The following is a 27126-nucleotide window of genomic DNA, read 5'->3' on the forward strand; positions in this document are numbered from 1 at the left end:
ACCCGAAAAGTATAAAATAAACCGTAAATGGTCACCCTGTACTGTCTGTAGGTGGCATCACCAGCCAGGGATGGAAAGCATCAAGAAATTTTACAAATTTTAATAATAGAACTTGATTTTTTTCTTAATTTTATTTACAGCAAATAATTAAAAACATGTTATTCTTATGAACTGAACCCTTCACATATCTGGGTCCCTTTCGGTCGCATCAGGTTCCTCAAAGTCCCTCACTTGGACATCGGCATCTTCTCCAAATTGCAAAATATTATCAATTTGCAGCAAGAGATCGCTAATACTCTCCTCATCCTGTGTGTCCAGGGGAAAGAAGCGAACCAAACTGTAAAAAATATAAAAACAATTCAATTAATTAATCCGAACGCAAGACGGGTGGCAGCACCACGTTTAGTCCAGCCCTGGCACCACGTACAAAAGCCTTTTTTCGCATGAAGAAAAGAAAATGTGCTACGCCATTAAACTGAAAAGCAATGTAAAATATAATAATAATAGGAAGTACTAAAGTGCTAGTGGCCAATTTACATGATTGTGCAACAATTAAAAAATTTCGCGCCATAATTGTGCTGATAAAATACCACCAAAAAATCCCGTGTGGCTGGTAAAAAATCGCCTAAATTACGGTACAACACTTTTTTTCGGGCAAAATAACGCTGAAAATCCGGCCAAATAATCCGCTACTGCCTGCGATTCAAAAATATGGAAGAAGGAAGCGGAGACCATGGCATGGACCTGTCCAAGGTCTCCGTGGTCCGCTCCGCCAAAGGCGTTGATATGCTCTGTGTAGACGATTACCTATACCATTTCGATCGCATTGGCAAGAACAACACCTACCGGTGGCTCTGTAATAGACGAAAAGATAAAATATCTCCCTGTAAATCCCGCATATGCACCATTCTGCCCAATGGCCTGGACAAGACGCGGCATGTTGTCGTGGACGTGCCTGTCAATCACATCCATCCCCGATGCAGCGACCATGAGGTTAGCAAGGTGGCGCATCGCAAGCGTATCGCCATTATGAAGAAGAACGACGCGTACAGTTCCACCCAGCCCAAAAGGGCACGACAGTATGAGCGTGCATCGGGTACACTGAATACTCCACCCGAATTTATATACAATGGAGCCAGTACTGACACCTCCTTACTGGAAACCACCTTTCACGTGGACTTTGAGGTATATCTCAACTCGATGCGATGGCATTAATCATTATAAACTCTGCAATTAAACTATTTTGCAGGAAAAGGACCGTGTTTACATGATGAGACGTCGCGATGGCCGTGTTATGGTGTGCATCGATGGACACTTGTACTATTTGGGCGGGAAGTCATACAAGGGGGAAATTTATAGATGGACATGCGTCCGTCAGCGGGACATTGAGTGCACGACCAAGATCTGCACAGAGGCCACTCTGGATGGGGCACATCGTCTGCACATGATCGAGACGGACGCTCACATACATCCGCATTATTCGGCCGACAAGCTGATGCAAATGTTTGCCAAGCATAAAATCCTGTTGGTCGAGGACGACCAAACCAATGATGTCCTGCAGGAGTGCCCCAATATAGAATACTTTGACCCGGAGCAAACGGTCGACCCATCGCAGTGTGACGATATCGAGTCGCTAATTATAGAGGATTGTGAGGAGAGCTATGATGATGAGCAAAGTGCAGAGATATCTGGCGACCTGGAGGACTACCAGACCGAAGCAGAACAAAGGGCGGAATTGCACAGGATGCCAATACTTTACAACAGGTCCATATGGCCTGTCGCACACGATGTGATAGCAAACTATGTGCAAGAGCCCGGATACGAACCACTGACAGAAACCAATCTGACCAAATTCACGTTTCTGCCCTCGGCCAAGGGGCGCAAGGTTCTTTGCCTGAACCGATATCTGTATCACTTTGACTCGCAGAGTAAGTCGAACGGCCACATGTTCTTCACATGCATAATGCGGCGCGACAAGCATCTGGCCTGTCACGTGCGCGTTACGTTGACACCAATTGGTCCGATGGTGCTGCGCATCAATGGTCAGCACACCCACAATCCAGATCTAAAGGAAATCGAGAAGCGACTCGCCCAGCAAGCCAAGATAGATCTTGAGACTCCGAGCGAGCCTCAGCAACATTTGGCCGAATCGGATATAATAGAATACGAAAGCGAGGAAGATGTTGGCCACCAGAGTGCTGATGGCAGCTACGAGCAACTGGAGAGCCACTTGCAGCAGAACAATCCAGAGGCACAGGGAGAAGTTGTAATGAAAAAGGTGATCGGCATCGATGGGGACATCAAAATGGAACCCACCACCAAGTCAATGGTCATGCAATACGTCGAATATGGTGCGGATAATCTAAGCGCCAAGATTGAAATAGTGGATTTCATGGATGGCGAAACCCATACACACACCGGAAGCAGGACCAACACATCCACACCGTTGCCCAAAATACCACCACAGCCAGAAATCACGAATATACGTAGACGTCGAGATGTTATGGAGCCCCAGAAAACGCTTCTCCATCCTGACATGGATTTATCAAAAATCTGCACCTTGCGGTCTGCCAAAGGCAGCGAACTGCTGTGTGTCGATGGTTATATATATCATGCCAAGAATCGTGGCGTTATATCGCGTAATTATTGGGTCTGCATCAAGAGTCGGGATCCTGGTATCAACTGCAAGAGTCGCATATCCACAGCCACCCAAAAGGATGGCTCCATACGTGTCCTACGAGTCTACAACGTTCACACGCATCCCTTTAGCGAGGATGACATCAAGCGACGTCTGTTCAACGAGATCAATAAGAAGAACAACAAGAAACTCAAGTTTCGGCCACTACACTTTATTGGCAAGTCGCTGGACGAGATACAGCAAGAGTATGGCGATCTGGCCGTCGAGCGTCTGAGTGTGTCCAACATCAGTAACGATATTATGGTCCAAAAGAAGCCAAGGTTGCCAAGTCCCAGCAAGAACGGCAGTAGCAGAGCCTCAGTGACATCCACAACCAAATCCGAGCCGCCGGAGGAAGGTGAGGATGTCGATGTTGTGGACGAAGGTGAGGAGCAGCATGAACAAGTCTCCGAAATAGATGGTCAGTACATAGAAATGGAGCATGACAATACAGATGCCATCATTGAAGTTGTGGAAGAAGCGCCCGACGAAATGGAAAACTATGCACCCGTTGAGTAAGTATTTACCCTTCCCCTGAGATATTACAAGACATTCAAACTGATATTAATAATGGAGGGACCAACAAAGAGTATTTTGCCTTCGCATAAATATTGTTTGTGGCTTTAGTTGGAACTTGTTTAGATTGACATTGAACTGGTGATGGCAACGTGTCGCTGCTATGCTTTAAGCCCGAACAATATGCAGATAGTGGACCACCTCTAGCCCGAACACCTGCTGCATATTATTATAAATAAATCTTTCAAGCAATAACCACCGCCCAGACGTTAGTCGTGTTTGAGTGCTGCGCGAGCGCACTTTGTATAATTTTTGTGTGACTTTCGATTGGGGTAAATTATGAAAATGCAAGCAAACAAATTCACAAAGGCACAAACTGCCAACACATTACAAAATAGAGTACCAAAAATAGCCTACCAGCAAAAAAGGCCACCAAAAATAGATAATTCATTAGAAAAAGGCCGCACTAGAGGCAACTGACTTTCACTTTTGGTGCGCAAAAGGGAAACCGGTTCAGCAAAAAATAAAATAAAACTAAAGGAAAACGAATTCTTGATTTATTTTATACCAGACCCGCTTACCCTATGAAACTGTATGCCGTATCCGATGGACCGCCCTCGCTGGCGGTGCGAATGACTATGAAAGCCTTAGACATAGAATATCAACTAATTAACGTGGACTTTTGTGCACTGGAGCATCGGACCGAGGACTATGCAAAGGTAAATTAAAAAACAAAAAAAGACTCGAGAGAATTTGGAATAAACCAGAGTGTACGCTGTCTTTCAGATGAATCCCCAAAAGGAGATACCCGTACTGGACGACGATGGATTTTATCTATCGGAGAGCATTGCCATTATGCAATATCTGTGCGACAAATATGCGGCATCAAGTTCGACGCTATATCCGCAGGACGTGAACCACAGGGCGTTGGTCAATCAGCGTTTGTGCTTCAACATGGGCTTCTACTATGCCCCCATTTCGGCCCACAGCATGGCACCCATTTTCTTTGACTACGAACGCACGCCCATGTCTCTGAAGAAGGTGCAAAATGCCCTGGAGGTGTTCGAAACATATTTGGAACGATTGGGCTCCAAGTATGCCGCTGGCGACGATGTAACCATAGCAGATTTTGCTTTAATCTCGGCCACCATTTGCCTGGAGGCCATCGATTTTGATTTATCTCCATACCCGTTGGTCAACAAGTGGTACAACAATTTTAAGGAAGAATACCCGCAGCTGTGGGAGATTGCAAACAGTGGAATGCAGGAAATAAATGCCTTTGAGCACAATCCCCCGGATTTGTCTGAAATGGAACATCCATTCCATCCGACGCGCAAGGCCAAGGCTTGAGAATTATTAATTAGGTTTAAACGGATTCTTTGTAAAATAATCTATGCTTGTAACTATTTCTTTATATTCAATGCACATGAATATACAATATTATTATCCACTCACCTGAAATCCTCAATGAGCGAACCAATTGCCTCTGTCAGCTTGCGATATTTCTCCCCAAACGAGGACCCAATGGTCAGTTCTCCCATTAGATTGTGTGCATCCGGCTCCAGGTACATTTCCAACTGCTTTCGCGCCTCAGAACTCAGCAGATCCACTTTGGTCAGCACATTCACGTGCGCCTGCTCCATGTTGGCCATCACACTGAGGGCGGCCATGGTGCCCGATATGAATTTGGCGCCATCCACCATGAACTGCGAGTCCAGGCAGAAGACCACACAAGTGCGGAAGTTCCAGGACTCCAGCAGCTGTACCAGTTGTTTGCCCATTTTCAGATGAGTGAACAGCTCAATTTGTCCGGGCATATCAAAGAGTATGTAGTCATCGTCCGGTTCACCCACCATCAGCTCGTCCTCGCCGCCGCACAGCTGCGCTTTCAGCCAGTCCTGGTTCTCTATGAGGAACTCCAGGCAGAAAATCAATCCTCCATTGGGTCCGTACTGCAGCTCTTCATCCTCCATGGCATCATCCAGGTGTATCAGCTCTCGTATATCTGCGAGCGGACTGTAAGTAAAGTGTTCGGCCGCCGGGTCCAAATTGACAACTTGAATATTTCGTTTGGCGTCCATAGCATGCTGCTGCATAAAGCTGCAGTAGGTCGACTACAAGTGTAAAAATTAGATTTCGTACACACAGGTTATTCCCTGGTGCTTACCTTGCCACTGCCTGCAGGACCCACAATTATCTGGGCGAATCGCATGCTTTAAAATTTGTAAATAACCAAAACAAACGTGGGACCGCGAATATGTCCACTTTCAGAAATATACCGAAATATACCACGAACTTGGTGAAAGATACTATATAATATATACCGATATACCATGAGTGGTTGAGCGAACTTAACCCACTTAACCCCCTCTATTTAAACAAGTGGATGCCTGGAGTAAGCTGGCAGAAAATAATACTTTTTGTATCTTTTCATGTAGATACATACTTTCTTTTTATTTGAAAAAGGCAATTATTACATTAGCTGCCACCTGAACGTAGATAAAGTTATTAAAGTTTCATCATTTTCCTGTGTATATTTAAATACCCCACTGGTCGTCAATGTGTTAATTGCCCTCTGTCTATGTTTGGATGTCATATACTACGATTTTGATATTCTGTTTGAAATTTCAAGCTACCTACCTAGGACTCTCAGCGCTTAGCATACAAATTTAACTGTTTGATTATCCATACGTTTTCTACAAGTTAGGCCAATTTTAAATACGCACTTTCATTGGATTGTTCGTAAGGTTCGAACAAAAAAGGTTAGAGCTTTTCAAAGCGTGCGCACCAACATCCGTGCTGGAAAGCGGCTGTGCTTTTAAACACACTGATTTCCCCCTATTTCCACCCCATGTGCAGTGCGGTGTGTTTATCAGATTTGAATTGCAAGATTATCGATGACTGCAGCTGTGTCCGCCCTCAGCTAATTAAATCTTTGACCGACCACAAAAACACAAAACAGAAGGCATAAATTTACATATGATGAAATTGATAGATCAAACGGGCTCACAATCAAAACGCTCAATCACGTCATCACTCGTAGCAACCCCCCTGCCACGAGCTAATCCTAATTGCTGATAAACATCTAAATTGTTCAACCAAACTCGCGCCTGTCTCGACACGAGGACTCAGCATCTGTCCAACGTTCTAACGATTGACAGTCATAATGATATTTTAAATGGCACACTGAAAACGCTTAAAACTAATAATTTTTCATTCTGTTTTTTTTTTGAGGAAAATTGTCTTTGGCGTGTGTGCATGCATGTCGGAGGACCGGAAATAATTTTCTAGCGCACCCCCCAGTATTGCACACAACACCCACCCCATAAAATATGAACTGCACTTGTACTACGAGTATATTTGATATTTGTCCGTCTGTCCGAGGTTGTTCTCTTCCCCTCTCGCTTTTTTAATGATATCGGCAACAGGGAGACACACAATTATTTGAGGGGTACATGAGATAGGCTAGAGGCCACGAGGACAACCAGGGGCCAGGTGTTCAATATGTTTTTGTGCTGATAACTCTATAATTTAGCTACAAATTGCTCCTTTTGCCCCGGGCATTTGAACCCACAACAATTACCCGTTGATGATGATAACGGAATGAATGAGTGTAGATTTTGTTTGAAATGTTTATTCGATTTAAACTAAACCACTAAGTATATAACATTTAGATATTAGCGAACTTAGAGCAATTAAATACCACAGAACATGTTTTTTCTCATATAATTAGTAAATTGATTAATATTGTTATATTGTAGATGCAGTGACTAGCAAAGCTTGACTAGCTTGGATGTAGTAGGTAGGATCTCTGGTAGGATCTCTCCCTACACGGGGATTGAGTGCTGAGCCTTCTCCTCACATGCCATTTCCGCTGCCGAAGATGCTGGCCCCGACACCAGGATCAGACATATCGGCGGAACCGGCACTTCCGTTGAAATCATCACTGCTTTGATTGCTATTTTGATTTTGATTTTGATTCGAGTTGGAGTTGTTGTACAGCGGCTGGATCTGTGCGATGGGGCCGCGTGGATCCTCTGGTGTCCAGGTGCGGGCATAGAGCTTGCTGCCCGGATAACGATCGCCCTTGCGATACCAGGACAAGGAATGCGCCACACCGCCTGCTGGAAGGAAGAAAAATTGTAAAGAGTGAGTTAAGGTGCTCTTTCTTGAAAAAAATGGAGTCCTCTATTAGGAATACAAAAACCCACAATCAAGAGTCAAGAGTTCCGCCCAAACAATTAAAATTGTTGCCAAAAACTGAGCAAATGCCATTAGCGGCCACATTACAAGCCCATCAGGGATGCAGAGCAAACAAGCAATGGGAAAAGGCGAAACCCTTTCCGCAGTCGTTTCCTTCCTTCTTGTTGTTGCAGCTGCCGCCCCGCTGTGCCACACCGCCATTTGCCTTGAACAAACAAAACCAAAGCCCTCAGACCCAGAACCCAACACCGGAACCCAACACCCTACCCTACCCCGGCTCTGTCAGAGTCCGTCCAATCAGCTTGCATCCCAGATAGAGAAAAATCCCACCCGGGATGAGCAATTTGTAGCACTCCTGGATTTCAAGTGCCTCATGCGGGTGTTGCTCAAATATTCGACCCCACCACACACAGCCCACAGCTTCCAGCTCGTTCTTGTTGCAAGTTGGTGTGAACATATGCCAGGCGCGTGCCACACTCTCCCTCCCTCCCACACTGCCACACATCCCTTTGCACCCGTTTAAATGGGCGTTTCATTGGATAGCTGCGCTCACCGTCCCGGAAGTTTCCTTTCTTTTTTGTGCGATTTTATCTACGGTTTGTATTTTTGTTTTTGCTGCAACATTTTTAATGCCCGTTAAGCATGAAAACGCTTTTGCCATCAGCTCCCATAGCTTTGGGGGTCGACATCCATTTGGCCTTTAAGCGCACCGAGCACCGAGCACAGGACACAGAACACAGAACACACAGAGCAACGAGCACCGAGAGCCTTGTCGACGATGGATGGCGACAGTAGACATCTGCTAGAGTGTAACGAATTTCTCACGCTATGATTATGTCGATTGTGCTTTGTTGGTGCTGCCTTTATTGTTACTATTCTGTGTATTTTCCCCCCCAACTGTCGGATCGGTCTATCTGCCTGCCTGTCGCTCTGTCTGTCTGCCTGTCTTGATTGTTGGGCGAGATGGCAAGGTGTATGGCCATGTGGGGGATTTTTATCGGAAAGGAAAACAAATTATACATCAGCAGAGCTCTGCTTGCATGTTCATTTTGTTTGGAACTTTATCAAAAATGAGTTTGTTCGTTTACAAACTGCCTCAGAAGGAGGGCAACAAATAAACACAACCATTGGCTTATTAGTGTGAAATTGATTGCATATTTTTTAAAGATAAAACAATCTAGAATATTTATAGAATTGTCAACCATTTATATCCTCATATTTATATGTTTCTTTAAGCATTTCCATCCATTCTACAGTTTGCATATCATTTACTTTGCTCTTTTCAAGCCTCTTGGCAAATGGTCCCAGGATGTCGCATCACCCGACAGGCGTGGCCAGACATCTTCTAAAAGACAGTAGAACTGTTCTGCTGTTCTGTTCGGCTCTCAGTAGAAGGAGGCTAAGATATCTAGGCTCACCTTTTCTTAACGGCATTTCAGAAATGGCTACTATTGGCCCCAGGAGGATAGCCAGGAGGATAGCAAACTTTGTGAGAGCATCTGAATGGGAGCACTGCTGACTCCTCCCAAACGGGAGGAGAAGAGGAATAGATCGAAGTGGAATCACAACGGCCTGAATGTGTTCCGGGATTGTGAAACCTTCCAAGCCTCTCCAAGAGATCTCTAATTGAGTAGATATATTTACATCTCATAAATAGACCCATAAATAAACGTAATCAATATAGAATTCCCCACAGAAAAATGAGTAGAGTACCCAAAAAAAAATCTTCCAAATTCCCAGAGCTGTTCATTTTAATATAATTAACCCCCTAACCACTTTACAAGATGTATTCCAAAAACCAAAACCAGTTCGTGGTGCAACTTTAACCATTCGAAATTTCTGTTTTGACATACATTGGATGGGAAAAAAACTATAAAAAAATGTTGGGAATACTTTTTAGCTATGCATAGCACTCAACGAGCAACCGCGAAACCCTTTTGTAACCCCATATCGACACCCGTTTGGTGTTCCAAGTGCCTGGACTATTAGCTATGCAGATGCTGTGTGGCAGGATCCAGGCCTGTGCAGCGTCATACATTTTGAATAGAAAAATTATTAACCAAAAAACCGTGACTAAAGCAACTTTTATGAGCTGGCACACACGGAAACCCCTAATCCATAGCCATTGTTCCCTACCGAAAGTTGTGGAAAACCCAGCCACAGGCACAGCGACAGCCACAGCCACATCGGACATCCAACATCCCGGAGTGATCGATGCGACGGCAATGAGCAAAACAATTTCCTTGACTGGCAGTCACGCAAAGCCCCGCAAAGAGAACCAAACCGAACCCAAACCGAACCCAAACCGAACACATCCCCGTGCTGGAAGTGTGAAAATTCTAATTAGTTACACTTAGGCAGAGACAGAACAGAGCCCGAGACCCCAGAATCCCTAACCCCAGATGCATCCCCTGTACGATCTGTTGTTGAAAACCAAAAAACCAGCCACCTTTCCCATCAACGATGGCCTTTGAATATGCTACACAATCGCCCACAGTCGTGCGAATTATGTTATTAAATGTGGACTGAACCCACACAATGCACTTTTGATTGATTGACAACTTACTGCGATCCTTGAGGATGATTTTCTTGGGCGGTTCCTTCTGATAATTACGCTGCAAGCTCAGTCCCGGTTCGTTTCCATTTTTATCCTTCTTCACCATTTCGCTGAGGAATGTTATATAGCTGATGGCCAGCTTGAGTGTATCGACCTGAAGGGAGGTCATTGAATTTGTTTAAGGTTATTACTGGGTGGGTGTTGATAGAATAATATAATGAGGGCATGCATAAAGTTTTGCAACAATTGGGAGGGAGGGGTAAATGATTATCTCATGGATTGGCTCACCTTACTCAATCGCTTCTCATATGGAAGCGTTGGAATATGGGTCCTCAGACCCTCGAATGCCTCATTGATGCTCTGCATCCTGCGTCGCTCCCGGAGATTGGCCGCCTGCCGCTGCTGGGCCATCTGGGAGGCGCACTTCAAGCGACGCGGCTTGTGGCTGCGCCGTCTAAACGAGAAGCTGGAGTTAATCAACAAACTGCCCCATCGATGCCACAACCAAAACCCCAATGCTTACGTCTTCTCGGTGTTCTCCTGGTCGCTGTTGAAGCCACTGCTGTAGGCATCGTCCTCGTCATCGCTCTCCGAGCTGTGCTCGTCGGCAAAGAAGTACTCGGAACTGGAGTTGGAGGCATTGGTGGCCTGCGATCCCTCAAAGAAGTGACGCGCCATGGTGGCCTCCAGGTCAAAGTTGTCCATGGAAAACATGTTGCCTGCGTTTGCTACGGAATCTGCTTATACTTATGTGTTGCACACTAATTGGCCGACAAGTGCATAACGGTTAAGCTAACACTTCCGCCTCCGATTTCGTGCCTGATTGCCGACGCGTGACCAGCACGTGCCGCTCCTCTGGAGTGGGTGAGCAAATGGCTGACAAGTGTCCTTCTTGACTTTTGATTCTCTCTCTCTCTCTCTCTCTCTCTCCCTCTTTATCTCTATCTTTCTCTGAAAATGGAAGAGCATTAAGTGGGTGTTTAGTTCCTCTTTTTGTTATCAGCCTTTTGTTGTACTTGTTCAGTTGTTGTACTCCGATAATAAACATGTTAAACACTCTTTTCGATTAGATAAGATATGTGGTTTAGTGTTGTTAATAGATATGGTAGGTTGTCAGGTTACATGTACATATAAGTATTTGAGTTATAAGTTCGGAAAGACACGGGTTTATGGGTTTGATGGGGCTTTGAATCCACCTTTCGGAATATCTTTTTCTGTGCAAAATCATTTAAGTACATCAAATCTTTCTTACCAAAATTCAAACTATTTTGGTTAGCCATAGCATAAATATTGACATAGAAAGCAAGTCCCTCCTTCTTTTATATTTCTTATTAGCAGATTAAGCACGGCAGATTTAAGCTACTGCAAAAGGCGCTTTAGATGTTAATCCTCAGAAGAGGATACTCCTCAGCTTCTTCCTTGCATACTACAAATATCAATTGAAGCCAAAATATTACTACTCTCTGGAACTGCTCAAAACTATGCTTGCATTTTTATGAAACCTTTTTTTAAATTATTTATTAATAGCCATCCGAAATACCCATGGATATTGTTGAAAGTATATTAAAGATTGTTTTTTTACAATGGTACAAAATGAAACCAATTCTATATTTTCCTATGCTTCCAACAACCTTGATTTAACACTGACATAATACCATTTAAACTATAGACTCTTAATAGCTATAAATCCATATCCATATAGTATTACTCATGTAATTTTCTCATATGTAACTTACCTCACAGACACACCCAAAATATATCCAATTATCCTTTTGACTAGATTGATTTCCAATTGAAAAAATCAATTACTTTTTTAAGTCTATTGCACGTCCACTTAAAAACTAAATATTTCAGCACACTCACGAAACGAATGACTATTTTGAGCACCCCCTAGACCCCGGATATATATCCCCTGATATAGATGGAACGTTGCTCAAGGCACGGCGGACACTGACATCGAAGCGCGTCCTCGTTGCGAACTCAGAGACTGCCGGAAAGCGAATGAATGCCAGGACTTGTCTGATAAGGAGACTTCCACACACACAGCCGAGGGTGGTGGTTGCAGATACAGTCTGCATTAATGGCGGTGCACATCAAAAGGTACAGCCAAAGGGGCGGAGCTGAATGCTCCACCAATCGGAGCGGAGGAAATCAAAAGTTTCGGGTAGCATTTAAAGGGGTGGAAAAGCTTATTAGGAAGGGCGCTGTGGGGTGGTGTTTTTCAGGCCGTGTTCACATTAAATTGTTTTCTGATTCAGTCGCTCGGTTTATCTGTTTAAGCGGAATTATTGCCCAAGTGCTTGACAATGGAAGAGGTGTTGATATTCCGATGTAGACAAGTGTTTCGCCTGCGGGGATTGCCGCACAGCAAAGGGAGGGAGGCAGGCAGAGGGTGCTGTGGCAGCTGCACAACTTCCACAATGATGTGTCGAAATAATCATCAGCTTTTGTGTTCGTTCCTTCACACCATGTGGATTAGTATTTTGCGTAGAGGCGCCAAAGTCTAATTAATGATTTGTTTCAACCAAACAAAATACAAAACTAGTCAAACAGCCAACAAAAAAAAACAAAAAGTAAACACAGAACCAACAAAAGGAAGAACCCAATGGGATTTGTCAACCAGCATAATTTTTAAGCATTAGCTGAAAGACATTGGCAAATATTTGCACTGTCTAGGATTTCCACTTCCTGCGGGGGGGGTGGGGGGGGGGGGGGGCAACAACTTCATTAGAATGCGTTTTGCTGCATATTTTACGGAGTCCAAAACCCATGGACAGGGGTGTCAAAATATGGGGTAAGGGGTAAAGTGCCCACCCCTGAATGGCAGGGCATGGCATGGCTCTTCCCTCCTGGCTCTCTGTTTGTTGTCCTTTTTTGCTGTGTGTGTGTGCCGTGTCTGTTGTTGCCTCATCATCAGACAACCTCACCAGGGATACCATGATAAACAAATTGTTTTTGCCTTGGTCCTTCCCCTTAGCCTTAACATCCTACTCGGCCCATCCGATGGGCCTTGCTCCGTGCCTTTCGCTTCGTTTCTGCGTTGTTATCGCTGCTCCGCGTTGCTCGTTTTGTGCAGCTGTATAAACAAATTAGTTTTCAATTTCAATTTTATCAGTGGCATTTTTGTGGGCTGAAAGCTTTGGGGTTACTCCTTTAAGACCCAAGCTCCTTACTCATATGAATTCTTATAGATTTCTTGTAGAACAACTTATTATACAAGGTTCTGCCCATTGATTCGTTTCCTTTCAAATATCGAATTAACTCTAAAAATATGCCAAGCATTAGCTTTGGCTATCTGCAGGCATTAGTTCCCACACAGGAACGCGGGTACTTGGCTATATAATTAAGCGCCAACCATACAGAAAATAAATACAATTCCGTACCAAGTGCAAACCAAGTACTAACTGGCATTCTCGGCACTCGTCGAATTATGCACACGTCATGTAACACAATCAAGCGTAACCGAATTGCCCTTGCCGCAAAAGGGGTGGCCGTTGCCGTTGCCTTTGCCTTTGCCTTCTTTTTGGCAAAGTCTTGCTCAGTTTTTTGTTGTTATTTCAATTCTAATTAAAAACCCAAATGCATTGTTGAGGCACACAGAGAGAGAGAGAGAGAGAGAGAGGTAAAGTAAAGTAGGATCGAAATGCTTATCACACTGCTCTCGCCCCGATCCCCTGTCCTGTGTTGACACTGAGTATTAGGGAGCGGACTCGAGGACGAGGGAAATCCTCTTGAGTGGCATGCCTCAACGAGCACTCGCTGGATGGGGATGTGGATTTTAATCTCATTTGAAAAGTTTTTTTTAGATTCGAAAGTGCAAAAATTGAAATCAACAATGGAAATAGAATTTATTAAAGGGGTTGAGCACAGCTCTAAATGGATTAAAACTTTTCAAATGTTTCGAATGGCAGATAGAGGTTACATTAAAACTTTATCGCTTGAAGCTCTACGACTTCCCTTTCAGATATGTGCCACGTCTTGACTATTTCCAAGCCCAATCTGTAGCCGCACTTTCTGCTATACGGTGATGTGGCCATTGTCATCACACCCTTTGGTATGTCCTTTGAATTGTTTTCATCCAGTGGCAGCTTTTCATGCGACAAAAGCCGAGCAAAGTCCATGGTATGCTTGAACAATTGAAATGCCAAGCGGCGACACCTGAAATCGGGATGCGTGGCCAAATATTGAACGTCAAAAATCGCTGGCATATTCCACTCTTTATAGATGTTGTAGCTGGATTCGAGTGCCTCCCACAACTTCATGTATTTGATCATATTTGGACATTTATACTCTGTCAACTCATAAATGGTATCCTGTTCGTCGTACTGCAGGGAATAGATATTTAATAAATACAACGAAGCCTGAAGGAGACACACTCACAAAGATGATGTTGGCAATTGCAGCCACAATTCTGCCACTGGACACGTGCCGTACGGCAAATGAGATGCCGCCGGACAGGACATACCGAATTTGTGCACGGAGATCTGCTATGGCCAGTGGCGAATCTTTAACTTTGGCTGCCAAGCATGTCAACTCATGATTCACCGATACATCCGCCAGCAGCTGCATAAAAGAAAATGCATGTCAATGCGAGAGGTATGGGGTGGAATGGGGGAATGCCTACCTCTTCAGTTTCATCATACAAGTCCGGTGTTACGTGCACAATCTGATATTGTCCATCCAAAATGTTCATACAGTCCATGGTTGTAGAAAGACTAAAACAGTACACCTGAACTGAAAACTTCCTCTCGAGATTTTAATTATTTTCGATTTGCTTGTCAAAGTGTAAAATGAAAATTAACTGATTTATTCTGAGATTTTTAAACGTCACAAGCTGGCATGTTTCAAAATATTAATTGCACAACGCCATCTATCGGTTATGCTGGTTGTGTTTCTTGTCAACGTGTAAGATGATAATTAAATTCAAATTCAAACTCAACGGCTTTTTCAAATCGATACCTTTTAGTTTACCAAAGAAGCGCCATCTAGCTTACATTTAGCAACTGCGTTGCTAGGGTTGCCAGACGATTGCTCTTACCATTTTAAGCGAAACCGTCAACACAATCCGTGTGGCGTCGGTGGTGTAATGGTCAGCATAGTTGCCTTCCAAGCAGTTGACCCGGGTTCGATTCCCGGCCGACGCACGTCTAGATTTTTTGTAATTTTTTATTCAAAAACTATAACAATTTTTAAAACTTGTGTATAACATGTTCGCAAAGCTTATGCAAGGGACTTATGCGCTCGCTAAAACGCTTCCCTTCGAATTGGAATTCCTCGTAGGAAACCGAGTTAAGAACCTTAAAGTTTGAAGCACGGCCAACTTTTTGCGAGAAACTCGAGGTCCATAGAGCTGTCACAGCCGCAGGACGTTGTGAGCGCAGCTTCTCATTAATGTCCTCCAGACCCTTGCCCTCCGCAAGCTCTTTAGTGAGTTCAATGGTATAGTCGGCCAAGGCCCTACCAAGTCCCAGACGCTCATGGGAGGGCAAGGTAGCCAAAAACATAAGCTCGCAGAAGCAATCCATATTGTACATGGCACAAACATCGATCCTTTCGTCGACTTCAATCATAAAATCCATCAAACGTCGGGCCTGAGCACTCTGAGCGACCTCGTTGCGGAATTTCAAGAAGAAATGATCCTCGCCGGGCGGTGGAGTGTACTGGAAGATTGTTTATTATATAATTTACAGATCCAAAGGGACTTCTCATGGGTTACTTACCTGTATTTTGTTAAAAGACACTGCCACAATCTGTCCAGTGGCCAACTCCTTAACCAAAAGTGAAACCCCATCCTCGGCTGTTATTTTGCACAATTCTCGTAACTCTTTGCGGGACTGCGCATTCTGCGGTAAATTAATGCCACAAGCAATGCAAACTGATTCATTAATGAAAAATGAACCATCCAGAACCTAAAAAATAAAAATATAAAAACAATTTTTAATGAATTTTTGCAAAAAAGCGAGCTGCGTCGGCCGGGAATCGAACCCGGGTCAACTGCTTGGAAGGCAACTATGCTGACCATTACACCACCGACGCCACGTTCGTATCGCAGCCCAATGATGATTTTCTGCTGCCGAAGTAGCTCTGGTGTTTAAAGCATCATATTCATTCCATCCCATGGAAAATATTTGATAAGAGATTAATTAATTTGTGTGACTTTTGCGTCAATTGACACCTCGAACCGCCCGCCCTGGCTCTCACATACGACTTTATGCTGCATTTTTACTTACATCAAGCGCCTCTTCGAGATCAGTTTCGGTTACACTTTGCACTTTAAATTTCCCTAAAAAACACAATTAATTAAACGTTAACAATCAAAAGAATGGTTTATTTAAGTTTTGGGTACTTGAAAAATGTACACACCATCGTACAAAGTTCCCCAGATTCTTCCATTCTGTGAACGCATTTTCACACTCTTATCGCTAGAATTTTGACGCCAGGCAACCCAAATATAGCTTCAGCTTCGTCAAATGCTGGTTTATAACTGAGGCCGATACAGGTTTTTACTGTTTACATATGTATGCATAGTATCAGCCCTCAGGCGGCTACAAACGAAACACCGGCTAGAAGAAGTCTATAAAATAAGTCTACCAACACATGCACAGAGTCGTAATCTAATCGATTCAGCACGCGAGTTATAGTGATAGCTACAGTTCATCGAATATCAGTCTCTCACAGATAGATATGCTCACAATAAGTTCAATGTCTTTTAAATATTAATAGGGAATCGCGTGGATCGTGTCTTTCTATTTCATTCATCTGGCCACAAGATCTTTTCAAAATCGATTTCAGGCTCAAAGTGGGCCTGCGCTTCTTTCAGTTTTTTCCTAGCATTTGAAGTGTTTTTACTTTTCCGATTCTTATAGGCACGAAAAACGGCTCTCATCTCCGTAACATAATCATCTTCCGTATAACCATCATGCTTTCGAATGCCTGCAAAAGAAGCAGACCATGTAGGAGAAGGCATATAGCAATCGAATAATAAGACAAACGTACGATATATGGCATTATTAAAGTTTTTGTACTTCTTAAATGGATACTTGTTGTGGATGCCATCGTAATTGAACTGGACAAAAAAGTCGGCCTTCATTAGCAGATGAAAGTGTCTCCTAAGGCCTCCAGGACGAGGCTTATCCTCGGGCTGTATAATTTCCTTCATTTGTTGAAACTACAAAAAGACGAACGAGAATTATGTATAAATAACTTTTTGTATCTACATACATGCTTAGCCACTTACATAACGATTTTCGGGATCATTGAGAGCCTCTTCCACTATGTCCAGCTGCTCGATTTCAGTTAGAGGAAATTTTTGCAACTCTCGATCTTCGAGCAGAGATTCTTGTGTTTCTTCACTTTGACCACCGCTGCTGTTGGTCAATCTCCGCAAAGTGTCTATGATTTTACTTTGATTTTCCAGCACCATGTCCATTTGTTCATTTAATCTGATGATCTGGTCATCCACTGTTATCCGCCCTGGAGGACTTCCCTCCCTTTCCCTCGGAAACTTTGAATTACTCGTGGATGATGAACCACTGCGCTTCATTTTTCCAGATCCACAGACAACGGAGTCACTTACTTCATCGGCACACACTACGAATGAAGCAGTTGCCAACGAAATGGGCGATGAAAACAGCAATAAAACGAACACAAGCCAACTTTAGCGCAAATAAAGTGCAGAAACAGAAACTATTGTAATGCAAATGTCTGCTATTTTCGCAATAGATCTAAAATTAAATTTGTGTTTGTTGAAGTAGCAGAAAAAGATATTCCACCCCAAGGGGAATTCACTTACAAGGTGATGTTGTCCCCTGCGGGGAGGACCAAGGAGAATTAAGTAACAAGGTGCCGTTGTCAGCTGTTTAAAAGACCAACAACTTATTCACCACGCTCAGAAAGACAATCGCTAGAAAGGGATGGAGATAGAGATATTGTCCCCGACATAAAAGAAGACGCCACCTTGTAAGAAAATTCACCTTGTTCCACCCGCTTACAAACACTGTTCTCAGCTGTTTGTTAAAGTGGCAGATAAAGATATCCATCCTCTTACAGCACTGTTCTCCGGAAAATCAGCTGTTTAAGAAATTTTAAGTTAGAAAATTGTTGTTGTTGCAAGCAGTTTAAACAAAAGATAGCTTCAAAAATAGTGTAATAATATTAAATATATATTATATAGTGGAAGACTCTACCATAGCATATCGTCCGCCACGTTGCCTTGGCAACCTATGGACAAACAAACGAAATCGTAACTTTGGCGATTTTCAGTTGTTCTAAAGAAATTTCACTAGTAAAATGTTTATACTAGACAGAATATTGCCTTTTATATTTAGCTATATTCGGCCATTTATTAAGTGGTTCTTGCACGCCTTCACCCGGCTATCGGAGCTGCAGAGAATCTGCTATGGGGCACGGGCGGGAGCCAGCCGGACGCGACAAGTGGAAAGATCCCTGACATTGTCCAAATCGTATGAAATAAAGCGCGTGGTCCACGACCTGGATGAGGTAGCACCCTATGCAGACAACAGGCAGCTCCTGGAGTTCTGTAAGTCATCAAAAACCTCCTCGTGTTGGATCAATCCTAATAAATGTATCAATTTTTCAGCTTCCCGCGCCGCACGCGTTGTTATGCAGGCAAAACGCATTAAAAACAACGTCCATCCGGACTTTGCCCGTCTGTTTAGCAACTGTGTGTCCACCATTTGGGGCTACAGACGTCTCATGCACCAGGTGGAACAGTTGCGGGCCGAGAAATACGATTCGGATAACCCAGAGCACGAATACAAGCTGTTGGAGCTATGGCAACTGCTGATGCCAGAGGCGCCGCTAACCGGGCGAGTGAGCAAACAATGGCAGGATATTGGCTTCCAGGGCGACGACCCAAAAACAGATTTCCGTGGCATGGGCATGCTCGGCCTGGAGAATTTGCTGTATTTCGCCAGCGCCTACAACGATGCGGCCAAGCATGTGCTGCTCCACTCAATGCATCCCACACGCGGGTATACTTATGCCATTGTGGGCATCAACCTCACTTCAATGGCCTACAATCTGGTGAAGACCGGACAGGCAAAGACACATTTCTATAATGTGGTGGCCCTGCACAAGCAGGACTTCAACTCCATAGAGGATTTCCATAAATTGTATTGCTATCTGTTTTTTGAATTCGATCGCTTCTGGATGGAAAGCGATCCACGCAATATTATGGACTTTCGCGAGATCTATCAGGCGTTTGAAATCACCAAATTAGAGGCACTGCACAATGAAAACACAATTTTTAAAACCAATTTGGTTGTAGAATCCGTCTAAGCAAATATTTGTAAATATATGGCAATGAAGTAGAAGTTTTAATTTTTTAAAGGGTAAGACAGGAAAAGATTGAATAAATATTTGATACCAAGCAAGGCGCCAAATTCCCAACCCACGACGGGTCAGCTCGGGATCTAATGACTAAAGTCATAGTCTGGATGTATGTAGATATATGTATGTAATACTTTATTCAAAATCAAGTCATAGTAGAGAGAGATCACGCAAAAGCATAAAAACTAAACGAAAATAAAATCGTTTGATAGATTGCACAAGTAAATCATTTGTTTTTGGATATAGCCTATAAAAAAATGCATCAAAGTCAAATCCCAAGGCTCAATAAAGGCGCTTGCAAGCTATTTTTTTTGAATATCAATATTTGGAATGGAGTATCGCGATTTTAGCGATAAAATTTGACCTCCGCCTCGACACAGTCCTTGAGCAGTTCGTCGAGCTCGTCGCTCGCATGATCCTGCAGCGAAAAGTAATTGTTCAACTCGTCCACACAGGAGCGCTCCAGGCTGCGCAAGTGCTCAAGGGCCGCTGGCTTGCGCTGCGAATGCAATTTGTGTAGGAGCGTTAATTCAGCCTCAGGCTGAACGGCCGTTAGTGGCGAAATCCGAGGCTTGGGTGCGAAAACAAATGGCTTGAACACGGATTCAGCTGCATTGGGCGTGGCCGTAAACCAATGGCAGCAAATCCCCTTGGACGACAGCACAGAAACAGTGGCTGCCCGGGAGCTACTCTCGTTGCTGGCGGCGCGCAGCGTCTCGAACATGTCATGCTGGGTGTAGGTGCCATCGCCCGATGGCTTGGGCCCACACCAATCTTCGGCTGGCGTCTGGGCCTCGGCATCATGGGCCGCCGAAAAGCTGGCCTCTGCGTCCAGCCCCTCGCTGGACTTGTTAATGACGGTGCTCACGGTCAGGCCGCCACTGGGCAGCCGCAGGAAGCTAGACTCTACCTTCTCGGCGGCCCAGACCTTGCCGGCACAGCTGATGAGCCAGGCGGCCGTGGAATCACACGCAATAAAATTGAGCTTGGAGTTATCATGGCCGTGGGTAGCAACCAGCAGCCCAATACGGTCCACGGCTGCCTCCACATCGCTGGACACGGCCAAAGTCAATCTGTAGAGTACACATACTTTAACTTAAGACAAGTGTCTAAAGAGGTTTTAAACTAAAACATACCGCACTATATCCGTGCCCAGCAGGCTATCGCTGTCTTTGGCATCATCCTCACCAGCCGACCAGGTGAGACCTACGGCCAGGCCGCGTTCGTTGGCCCCAAAATCTCCGCCCCAGAGACCGGGCTTTGGTTTTTGCAATATAACACGCAAGGCGTCGTTGCTCGATTCGGCAGCGGCTCCGCCATCAGTCTGTTAACAGGGCGAATGGAGGTGAGTCATTGATCAAGCTCGACTTTCGAGAATTGAAGTTTTACCTTCCCCTCCAGTACTTCGCTGACATCATAGTAGCATACTTCTTCTGCAACGCCCACCGATGCCTCGTCCTCCGCATTGCGGCCAACAATAAGGGTGCCAGAGACACAGTTGACAGGCAGAACAACAAAGCACTCGCCGTTAGAGGACATTTTCTCGGTTAGTTTAACGCTTTAAAATGCACGACGCTGGAGTTGCAGAATTGATTTCAAAAATCAATATTTCCACAGCTGTTTCAAACAGTGTGACCGCTATTTCCATCAAATAAACCTCAGACTCACTGAAAATTGCCAAAAGATACCGTAAAAATACCGACAAAAACGAGCTTAGCCCACTAAAACAGTCTATTTAAAAAAATCCGAAACTTAAGCCGGGGAAAATATAATCTGTAGCTATAACATCTCTCATGGGGTGGGTACTAGTTTGGTCCTTTTGATTGTTGTACATACCCTCTTTTTCATCAGCAATTTCCCACGGTTAAGGTAGTCTTCGGTATGTTTCTGAGGGTCAGACAGTATATCGAAAAGCCCTCGGTCACACTGCGTCCCATGTCACGGTCGCGGATATTTACTTAGTTTTTTATTTAAATAGCAAAATACCGTACCAAGCCGAGAGTTTATGCACCTGCAGCATCATTGCAATTGGAATATCGCAATATAGTTAAAGTGGCCCACAAATTCGCGTTGTGGGTTTGTTGTTACAAGTATCGCGCATCGATAATAGGGAAAATCGTCTATTGCATTTGTATACAGAGCAGGTGGTGTTGTCTCTCTCAGGCTTGCACGCTCGCTCTTGATGTGCGAGCGAAACAACAACAAACAAGTTACAAGGTGTGTGTTGGTGTTGTAAATACAGTTGTTGTTGTTGTTGTTGTTGTACGCTGGTGGATGTTCAGCGCCTTTTTTTGTTCGTGTGTTGATTATTTTACTTGCGTGCGTTTGCTTCTCGTGGGCGGCTGTGGGGACGACGAAAAATATTGGGGAAAGGAAAACCGAAAAGTGAAAAGCAAACGAATAGCCCGATAAACCACAAGTGCCCCGACCAGCTCGATAAGGCTGGTTAAAGTTCTGCTCAACTGTCAAATTGGGTAAAGAAAATCAATATTCCCTGTGCGAAAGGTGTTTTGCTACCGCCCCAATTAGAAAACCACATAGTACTGTGTGAAAATAGTGTAACAAAAAAAAGAGTGTAAAGAATTTCAAGTTTTTGGTGAACGTCCCTCCCCACAAACGACGCTCCCAAAAAAAAGAGATATCTCTTTATATGCGTTGCTTGACCACTTTTGACCGCGCGCATTTTGCCCTCGCCCGAAACTAGTTTTTTTTTAATACAATTTGCCTTTTGATGACGTTTTAAAGCCGTGTTTTTCGTGTGTACGGGACTTATTTTAAGCAATTTTTCCGAAAAAATCAATAAATTCAAGCTTCGCGTATACACACATTTTCCGTTTGGAGAAATTTAATATGCTTTAAGCGAGAAAATCGAACGTGGGAAACCACCCTCGCACTCCAGCCGCCCCCATTGACTCCACTCGTCCCCCTCCATTGAGAGCATCTTTGGAAGGAAGAAAATATATAGAGTAGTGCTGTGCCGCTTATATACCTCCCCCAAAAGCACCCAACGCGCCCCCTTTTGCGGCATTTTACAAGTGTACATATACATGGGTATATGTAACATCTTCTGTATATGTGTGTTCAGTGAGTGTGTGGATGTATCTGACTGTGTATTTTGTAGGCGTGCTCAGTGGAAAGTGCATTGCTCTCCCTCTTCCACCGTCGCCTCTTTATTGTAAACATTACAAAAGCGGCGTGCAGAGCGGCGACGGCCTCGTTTCGTATATAAAGGTGTGTGTGCTTTTACACCGCTAAAGTTAAAGTTCTCGCGCAGTTGATGCGTTTTTCGGCAGTTGGCAACACGTTGACCCAATAACGGTAGAATAGAACTTCAACTCTCGCTCACACGCACACACCGCTCCCAGATGCCCACATGCATGAATGAAACAGAAATAGCGCCCGCATGCCGTTATTATTATTATTGTGAAATCTCGGCAGATGCTGCGGCGGCGACCCACATAATACCGCTACTTATGTTTATGTGTATGTATACGTGTATGTATGTAGATGCTGCACAGTGGAACCCAAATTAGACCCCGAATTGTAATGCAGCGTTTTTCCTGTTTTATTTTTGGTGCTGCCTTTTGTTTATATCGAGAAAGCGATTTTGCTGTTCAAGTTCAATGAACCAGCAGCAATGGAATGCCATCGGGTGTTAAATGTTTGTGTATGTGCCCGTCCGTGCGCATTTGTTCTTTTTGAACGTGTGTGAATGTTACCGAAGTTTGTTGGGCGATTTTATTACCTTCAATAAATTAAAAATCAATATGCGGTGGCAAGGTGTGCTGATTTCTTTATGGTCATTTTTATTAAGACAAATGATTCAAGAAGAAAGAATTGCGTGCATTATTAAAACGTCGGCGAAATTACCTTGACATTGAGAGGTTTTCATGTACAACAACAGTGCCTTTGCGTTTGTATGAATGTGTGTTAGTGCGTGTGTCAATATTTTGCCATGAGCCAAGGTATACTAAAGTGAAGGTATGGGCATAACTGCTCTTCGGGTGTCCTATTTAACCACCCACCAGCTCTTATTGTGAGGGACTTGCTTAACGAAGCAGGTATGGTTGACAGCTGTATGACTGACCATACCTTCGGTTTTAGATACCTTGCCATGTGCCTTCTCTCTCAGACACTTATATTGAAGGCAAGATTGTAATTGCATAATTGTCGTATTCCAATACACTACAATTGAAGACTGAAATCTGATCCAAAAACTGAATGGGAAAAGCTTGTAGTGTAAGCGAGAGATATATATGCTCTAGTTTCGAGTTTTAGTCGAGCTGGTAGCAGTGCAGCGGCAGAGTCAGCTGTGCGTGTTCATGTAGTGTTTGTATTTTATACTTTTGCTTAGTGTAGGGGTATGGGAAATCCTTATATACGTTCATATGTACATAATTTTGCTATTGGGAATGTTTGTTGCGTGTGACCTTGCGATGCGACACCTGCACCGCTGGGTTTTATCGAGAGCTTGGCGTCGCTTTATCGGGAAAGAAACCAGGAATAATTCCTCCCCTTTCCTCTCTTTTTGCAGTTCCAACAAAATTCCATCTTCATTTAATGCAAAACTGGAGCTAGACTCCAGCAAAGACGACACCATTCACTCCGTAAACTTGAATAAAAAACTCGTCAAGATTAAAAAGTTCAAGCTGGACGATATGAAGGAAATGGTGGGCGGCTGTTGTGTTTGTTCGGACGAGCGGGGGTGGCCGGAGAACCCGCTCGTATACTGTGACGGCCAAAACTGTATGGTTGCCGTGCATCAGGCATGCTATGGCATTGTGACGGTCCCCACCGGACCCTGGTATTGTCGCAAATGTGAATCCCAAGAGCCCGCCTCCCGCGTCCATTGCCATTTATGCCCCTCAAAGGATGGGGCGCTCAAGAAAACAGATCAGAACAAATGGGCACATGTCGTGTGTGCTCTGTACATACCCGAAGTGCGTTTCGGTAATGTGACAACTATGGAGCCCATACTCATGTCGCAGATACCAGAGGAACGCTTCCACAAATGTGAGTAAAATTATGTTCTTTGGAGTTTCCTATTGTATATATTTTGGTATTTTATAGCCTGCTACATTTGCATGGAGATTGGAAAGACTGGCCGCTCCACTAAGGGTGCCTGCATGCAGTGCAACAAATCCAATTGCAAGCAACAATTTCATGTCACATGCGCCCAGAGCTTGGGTCTGCTCTGCGAGGAGGCTGGCAACTATTTAGATAATGTCAAGTACTGCGGCTATTGCCAGCATCATTATAGCAAACTGGTGAGTATGTGGGGGGAATATGTTTATGATCTCCACACTAATCTGATTGCAACTTTGCAGAAAAAGGGCGGCAACGTCAAAACCATACCGCCATACAAACCCATACAACATGACACCTCATCCGATTCGTGTTCATCTCCCGAAAAGGATATTGACTCCACAATGAATGCAGCAGCTACCTCGGCAACGAGCATTAAGATAACCAGCAGCAGCAGCACCACCACCACCAGCAATGCCTTGAATGCCAGCTCTTTGGGGGCAGTCTCTGGAGGCAGCGGCAGCGGCAGCGGCAGCGGTGTATCTTCATCGTCCAAACAGCGCAAGAGCAATGCATCGGGCAAGTCATCGAGCAGCAGCAGCAGTAGCTCCTCATCATCCTCCACGGGAGTGGCGAATCCCTCCTTCAGTACCGCAAGCTCAGGCGGTGCCAGTAATCTGCCAGTCGGAGGAAGCCTACCACCATCGAGTAGTAGCACCAATAATATTAGTAATAGTACTAACACCAGTCTGCCGGCCAGCACTGGAGCAGCAGCATCAGTTGCGGGCGGAAGCGTGGCCAGTGGAACCACAAGTGCAATAAATCTTCCTTCCTCTGGCAGCGGCTCTGGCTCACAGAAAGCCTCCAACGCCAGTCAGTCGACAACATCGGCAGCCGCAACCACAAAATCCTCGGCCAGTAGTTCGAGCAGTAGCAGCAGCTACAAGGATAAGCATAGCAAAAGCCTAAGTAAGCAATCGAATTCAAGTAAGGAAAAGGATAGCAGCAAGGACAACGGAAACAATCCCCCAAGCAGCAGCACAAGCAGCGGTTTCTCGAACTCAATAGCCACCTCAACATCTGGCAGCTCCTCGTCTCGGGAGAAGTCATCATCGAAATTATTGAAAAACAAGGATACATCCATTCAAATGCCAAGTGCCACAAGCGGCAGTTCGAGTATCAGCACAACCAGCACAACCAACACCAGCAATACCCAGTTTAGCAGCAGTTCGTCAACTCCAACAGCCGCCAATGGGTCTGCCGCTGTATCCAGCTCTGTGACTGCCATATTTGCCGCTGCTGCTGCCAGTCACTCGAATCATGCCCAGAACCTCAGTACGAACGGGGGAGCAGCAGGCAGCAATGTGAGCACACATCTGAATGCCAGCAGTAGCAGCGGAACGGTATTCGGTACAGAAATACGTGCAGGCAGCAGCACTTTGAATGAGTCTTCTTCGGCCTTTGCGGCGAGCAGCAGTGCAGATACATTACCAGGCGCAGGTTCGTCTGCAAGTAATATGACTGCAGCTCTTGGCCAGGGCCTTAGCGGAGGAGGAGGAGCAGCAGTCTCCTCCACTGTGGCCACTAATTTGACCACAAACAAGGCTTCATTATCGTCTGCAGCATCATCAACTTCGTCTTCCTCCAGCAATCCCACACAAACCACAAGTGTGGCTTCGAAAAAACGTAAAGCCGATTCGGTTAAGCAGTCAAGCGGCAGTGCAAGTGGCCCCTCCATTATCGCCCCATCGATCTTGGACGATAGCAATAGGTGGGCTTCGAGAACGGCAAAGAAAAGGTCTTTTATAAGTTACAATTTTTCAAAATTTCTTTGGTAGTTTTTAAAGTTTAGAAAGGGCTTATAATGTCTTACCAAACATTGAGAAGCCAGTACATTCGATAATTATAATTTTGTAATTTTGTAAATAGTTGTAAAAGCGTACTATTGAGGTGCCGCATTTGTTCAATTGTAGAAATTATGAATCGAATCGACTAACATCGTATGAGACCTATTTTTTTACCCAAAAAATTCATCGTCTTTATATCAAATAATGATTGATTTATGTTTTTTTTTTTTGTATATCCGTAGTTCATTTCGAGAAATAAGCAAGGATGCACACGTGACTCTGACGCCACTAACGGATTTTGAAAAGGAAATAGAAAAGAGCTCCAAGAGGGTAAGTTTTATTCCAACAAATTGTTTATCTTTAAGTATATTTTTGTGTTCTATAAATAGACTGATAAACAATATAGTGTATGAAGACAAGAGAATGGAAAAGCTTTTCGGCTCTTGAGTTATAGATTTTTGTATCTCTTGAGTGACTTTTTCGGATCTCTATCGAGAGTTTCTCCCTCTCTGGCTACAATGTTGCATTTTGAATGATGTTTTACACTTGTCTAGAGCATGTCATGTCCAAATTGTTTGCCAGAGAGAATACACTATAATATACATAAGTTATAGTCCATGTCTATATATTCGTTTCACTTGCCAAAAGCTTAAGGCGCAGGCGCGTCTTACCGCTCTCGTATCATATTTATAGATGGAAGAAAATTAAATGCAATTATTTTGTAAATTAATTTCCATCGAAATCGCAAGGTGTGCGTGGAATTATACTAAAGTGGGGAATCTCAAGGAATTCCTTGTTTTTGTATATCACCCTTTGAAGTATTTTGTGGAGGGGTATAGATTTCGGGATTGGGAGAATCTGTCTATCCTAAACCAATATTGCATATCTAAACATGAATGAAATAATTTAATTGGAGTGAGTTTGGTGTTCTGATTATCCTCTCTATTTCT

The 27126-nt window shown here is 44.1% G+C and overlaps 9 protein-coding genes and 2 non-coding genes across 25 annotated transcripts in view; 4 read left to right on the top strand and 7 right to left on the bottom strand.

Moving 5' to 3' along the window:
* Nucleotides 1-112: 112 nt before the first annotated feature.
* On the bottom strand, nucleotides 113-5446 carry LOC117586036 (GPN-loop GTPase 3). The gene is made up of 3 exons (XM_034275882.1): nucleotides 5361-5446; nucleotides 4649-5307; nucleotides 113-337 (listed from the first exon to the last, which is right to left on the bottom strand). Exons 1-3 carry the CDS (start codon nucleotides 5403-5405, stop codon nucleotides 181-183), a joined length of 861 nt encoding a protein of 286 aa, XP_034131773.1. The 5' UTR covers nucleotides 5406-5446; the 3' UTR covers nucleotides 113-180.
* On the top strand, nucleotides 417-4647 carry LOC117586035 (glutathione S-transferase 1-1). Of its 2 annotated transcripts, XM_034275880.1 has the most exons (4): nucleotides 417-1185; nucleotides 1250-3192; nucleotides 3765-3912; nucleotides 3980-4647. In XM_034275880.1, exons 1-4 carry the CDS (start codon nucleotides 712-714, stop codon nucleotides 4541-4543), a joined length of 3129 nt encoding a protein of 1042 aa, XP_034131771.1. In that variant the 5' UTR covers nucleotides 417-711; the 3' UTR covers nucleotides 4544-4647. The 2 variants fall into 2 exon arrangements, with proteins under 2 accessions (XP_034131771.1, XP_034131772.1); XM_034275881.1 differs by lacking the exons at nucleotides 417-1185; nucleotides 1250-3192 and adding an exon at nucleotides 3452-3525 and having other exon boundaries at nucleotides 3980-4630.
* A 1361-nt stretch (nucleotides 5447-6807) lies between the features above and the next one.
* LOC117586000 (pancreas transcription factor 1 subunit alpha) lies at nucleotides 6808-11963 on the bottom strand. 3 transcript variants are annotated; one of them, XM_034275829.1, is made up of 5 exons: nucleotides 11690-11963; nucleotides 10477-10904; nucleotides 10242-10407; nucleotides 9963-10107; nucleotides 6808-7314 (listed from the first exon to the last, which is right to left on the bottom strand). In XM_034275829.1, the coding sequence occupies exons 2-5, from the start codon at nucleotides 10665-10667 to the stop codon at nucleotides 7052-7054; spliced, it is 765 nt and encodes a 254-aa protein (XP_034131720.1). In that variant the 5' UTR covers nucleotides 10668-10904; nucleotides 11690-11963; the 3' UTR covers nucleotides 6808-7051. The 3 variants fall into 3 exon arrangements, with proteins under 3 accessions (XP_034131720.1, XP_034131719.1, XP_034131718.1); XM_034275828.1 differs by having other exon boundaries at nucleotides 6808-7317; nucleotides 10477-10874; nucleotides 11690-11962; XM_034275827.1 differs by having other exon boundaries at nucleotides 6808-7317; nucleotides 11690-11962.
* A 1813-nt stretch (nucleotides 11964-13776) lies between these two features.
* Nucleotides 13777-14743, bottom strand: LOC117586236. Of its 2 annotated transcripts, none has more exons than XM_034276174.1 (3): nucleotides 14578-14743; nucleotides 14334-14516; nucleotides 13777-14266 (listed from the first exon to the last, which is right to left on the bottom strand). In XM_034276174.1, exons 1-3 carry the CDS (start codon nucleotides 14653-14655, stop codon nucleotides 13877-13879), a joined length of 651 nt encoding a protein of 216 aa, XP_034132065.1. In that variant the 5' UTR covers nucleotides 14656-14743; the 3' UTR covers nucleotides 13777-13876. The 2 variants fall into 2 exon arrangements, with proteins under 2 accessions (XP_034132065.1, XP_034132064.1); XM_034276173.1 differs by having other exon boundaries at nucleotides 13777-14278; nucleotides 14578-14740.
* A 282-nt stretch (nucleotides 14744-15025) lies between these two features.
* Nucleotides 15026-15097, top strand: Trnag-ucc. The gene has a single exon. It is a non-coding gene; the product is annotated as a tRNA-Gly (tRNA).
* Nucleotides 15098-15133: 36 nt separating this feature from the next.
* Nucleotides 15134-16430, bottom strand: LOC117586373. Its single transcript, XM_034276401.1, has 4 exons — nucleotides 16317-16430; nucleotides 16184-16236; nucleotides 15674-15862; nucleotides 15134-15613 (listed from the first exon to the last, which is right to left on the bottom strand). Exons 1-4 carry the CDS (start codon nucleotides 16357-16359, stop codon nucleotides 15143-15145), a joined length of 756 nt encoding a protein of 251 aa, XP_034132292.1. The 5' UTR covers nucleotides 16360-16430; the 3' UTR covers nucleotides 15134-15142.
* Trnag-ucc lies at nucleotides 15918-15989 on the bottom strand. The gene has a single exon. It is a non-coding gene; the product is annotated as a tRNA-Gly (tRNA).
* A 240-nt stretch (nucleotides 16431-16670) lies between the features above and the next one.
* Nucleotides 16671-17720, bottom strand: LOC117586374. The gene is made up of 3 exons (XM_034276402.1): nucleotides 17191-17720; nucleotides 16950-17121; nucleotides 16671-16886 (listed from the first exon to the last, which is right to left on the bottom strand). Exons 1-3 carry the CDS (start codon nucleotides 17494-17496, stop codon nucleotides 16705-16707), a joined length of 660 nt encoding a protein of 219 aa, XP_034132293.1. The 5' UTR covers nucleotides 17497-17720; the 3' UTR covers nucleotides 16671-16704.
* Nucleotides 17721-18052: 332 nt separating this feature from the next.
* LOC117586276 (ELMO domain-containing protein 2) lies at nucleotides 18053-19288 on the top strand. The gene is made up of 2 exons (XM_034276228.1): nucleotides 18053-18492; nucleotides 18553-19288. The coding sequence occupies exons 1-2, from the start codon at nucleotides 18243-18245 to the stop codon at nucleotides 19251-19253; spliced, it is 951 nt and encodes a 316-aa protein (XP_034132119.1). The 5' UTR covers nucleotides 18053-18242; the 3' UTR covers nucleotides 19254-19288.
* Nucleotides 19289-19609: 321 nt separating this feature from the next.
* LOC117586275 (secernin-3) lies at nucleotides 19610-20926 on the bottom strand. The gene is made up of 3 exons (XM_034276227.1): nucleotides 20694-20926; nucleotides 20441-20628; nucleotides 19610-20377 (listed from the first exon to the last, which is right to left on the bottom strand). The coding sequence occupies exons 1-3, from the start codon at nucleotides 20841-20843 to the stop codon at nucleotides 19651-19653; spliced, it is 1065 nt and encodes a 354-aa protein (XP_034132118.1). The 5' UTR covers nucleotides 20844-20926; the 3' UTR covers nucleotides 19610-19650.
* A 289-nt stretch (nucleotides 20927-21215) lies between these two features.
* The window catches only part of LOC117586623 (zinc finger protein zfp-1), a 29620-nt gene continuing 23709 nt past the window's right edge, over nucleotides 21216-27126 (top strand). For 5 of the 11 annotated variants that reach the window (XM_034276829.1, XM_034276830.1, XM_034276831.1 and 2 more), the window contains exons 1-5: nucleotides 21222-21521; nucleotides 23839-24317; nucleotides 24375-24571; nucleotides 24632-26127; nucleotides 26419-26506. In XM_034276829.1, coding sequence (XP_034132720.1) covers nucleotides 21487-21521; nucleotides 23839-24317; nucleotides 24375-24571; nucleotides 24632-26127; nucleotides 26419-26506 — 2295 coding nt within the window. In that variant the 5' untranslated portion in view covers nucleotides 21222-21486. Of the gene's footprint in view, nucleotides 21522-23838; nucleotides 24318-24374; nucleotides 24572-24631; nucleotides 26128-26418; nucleotides 26507-27126 lie in introns of all 11 variants that reach the window. The other 6 variants (XM_034276834.1, XM_034276835.1, XM_034276836.1 and 3 more) reach the window with 5 other exon arrangements.

The sequence above is a fragment of the Drosophila guanche genome, unplaced genomic scaffold (assembly GCF_900245975.1).
Source record: "Drosophila guanche unplaced genomic scaffold, DGUA_6, whole genome shotgun sequence".
Taxonomy (NCBI): domain Eukaryota; kingdom Metazoa; phylum Arthropoda; class Insecta; order Diptera; family Drosophilidae; genus Drosophila; species Drosophila guanche.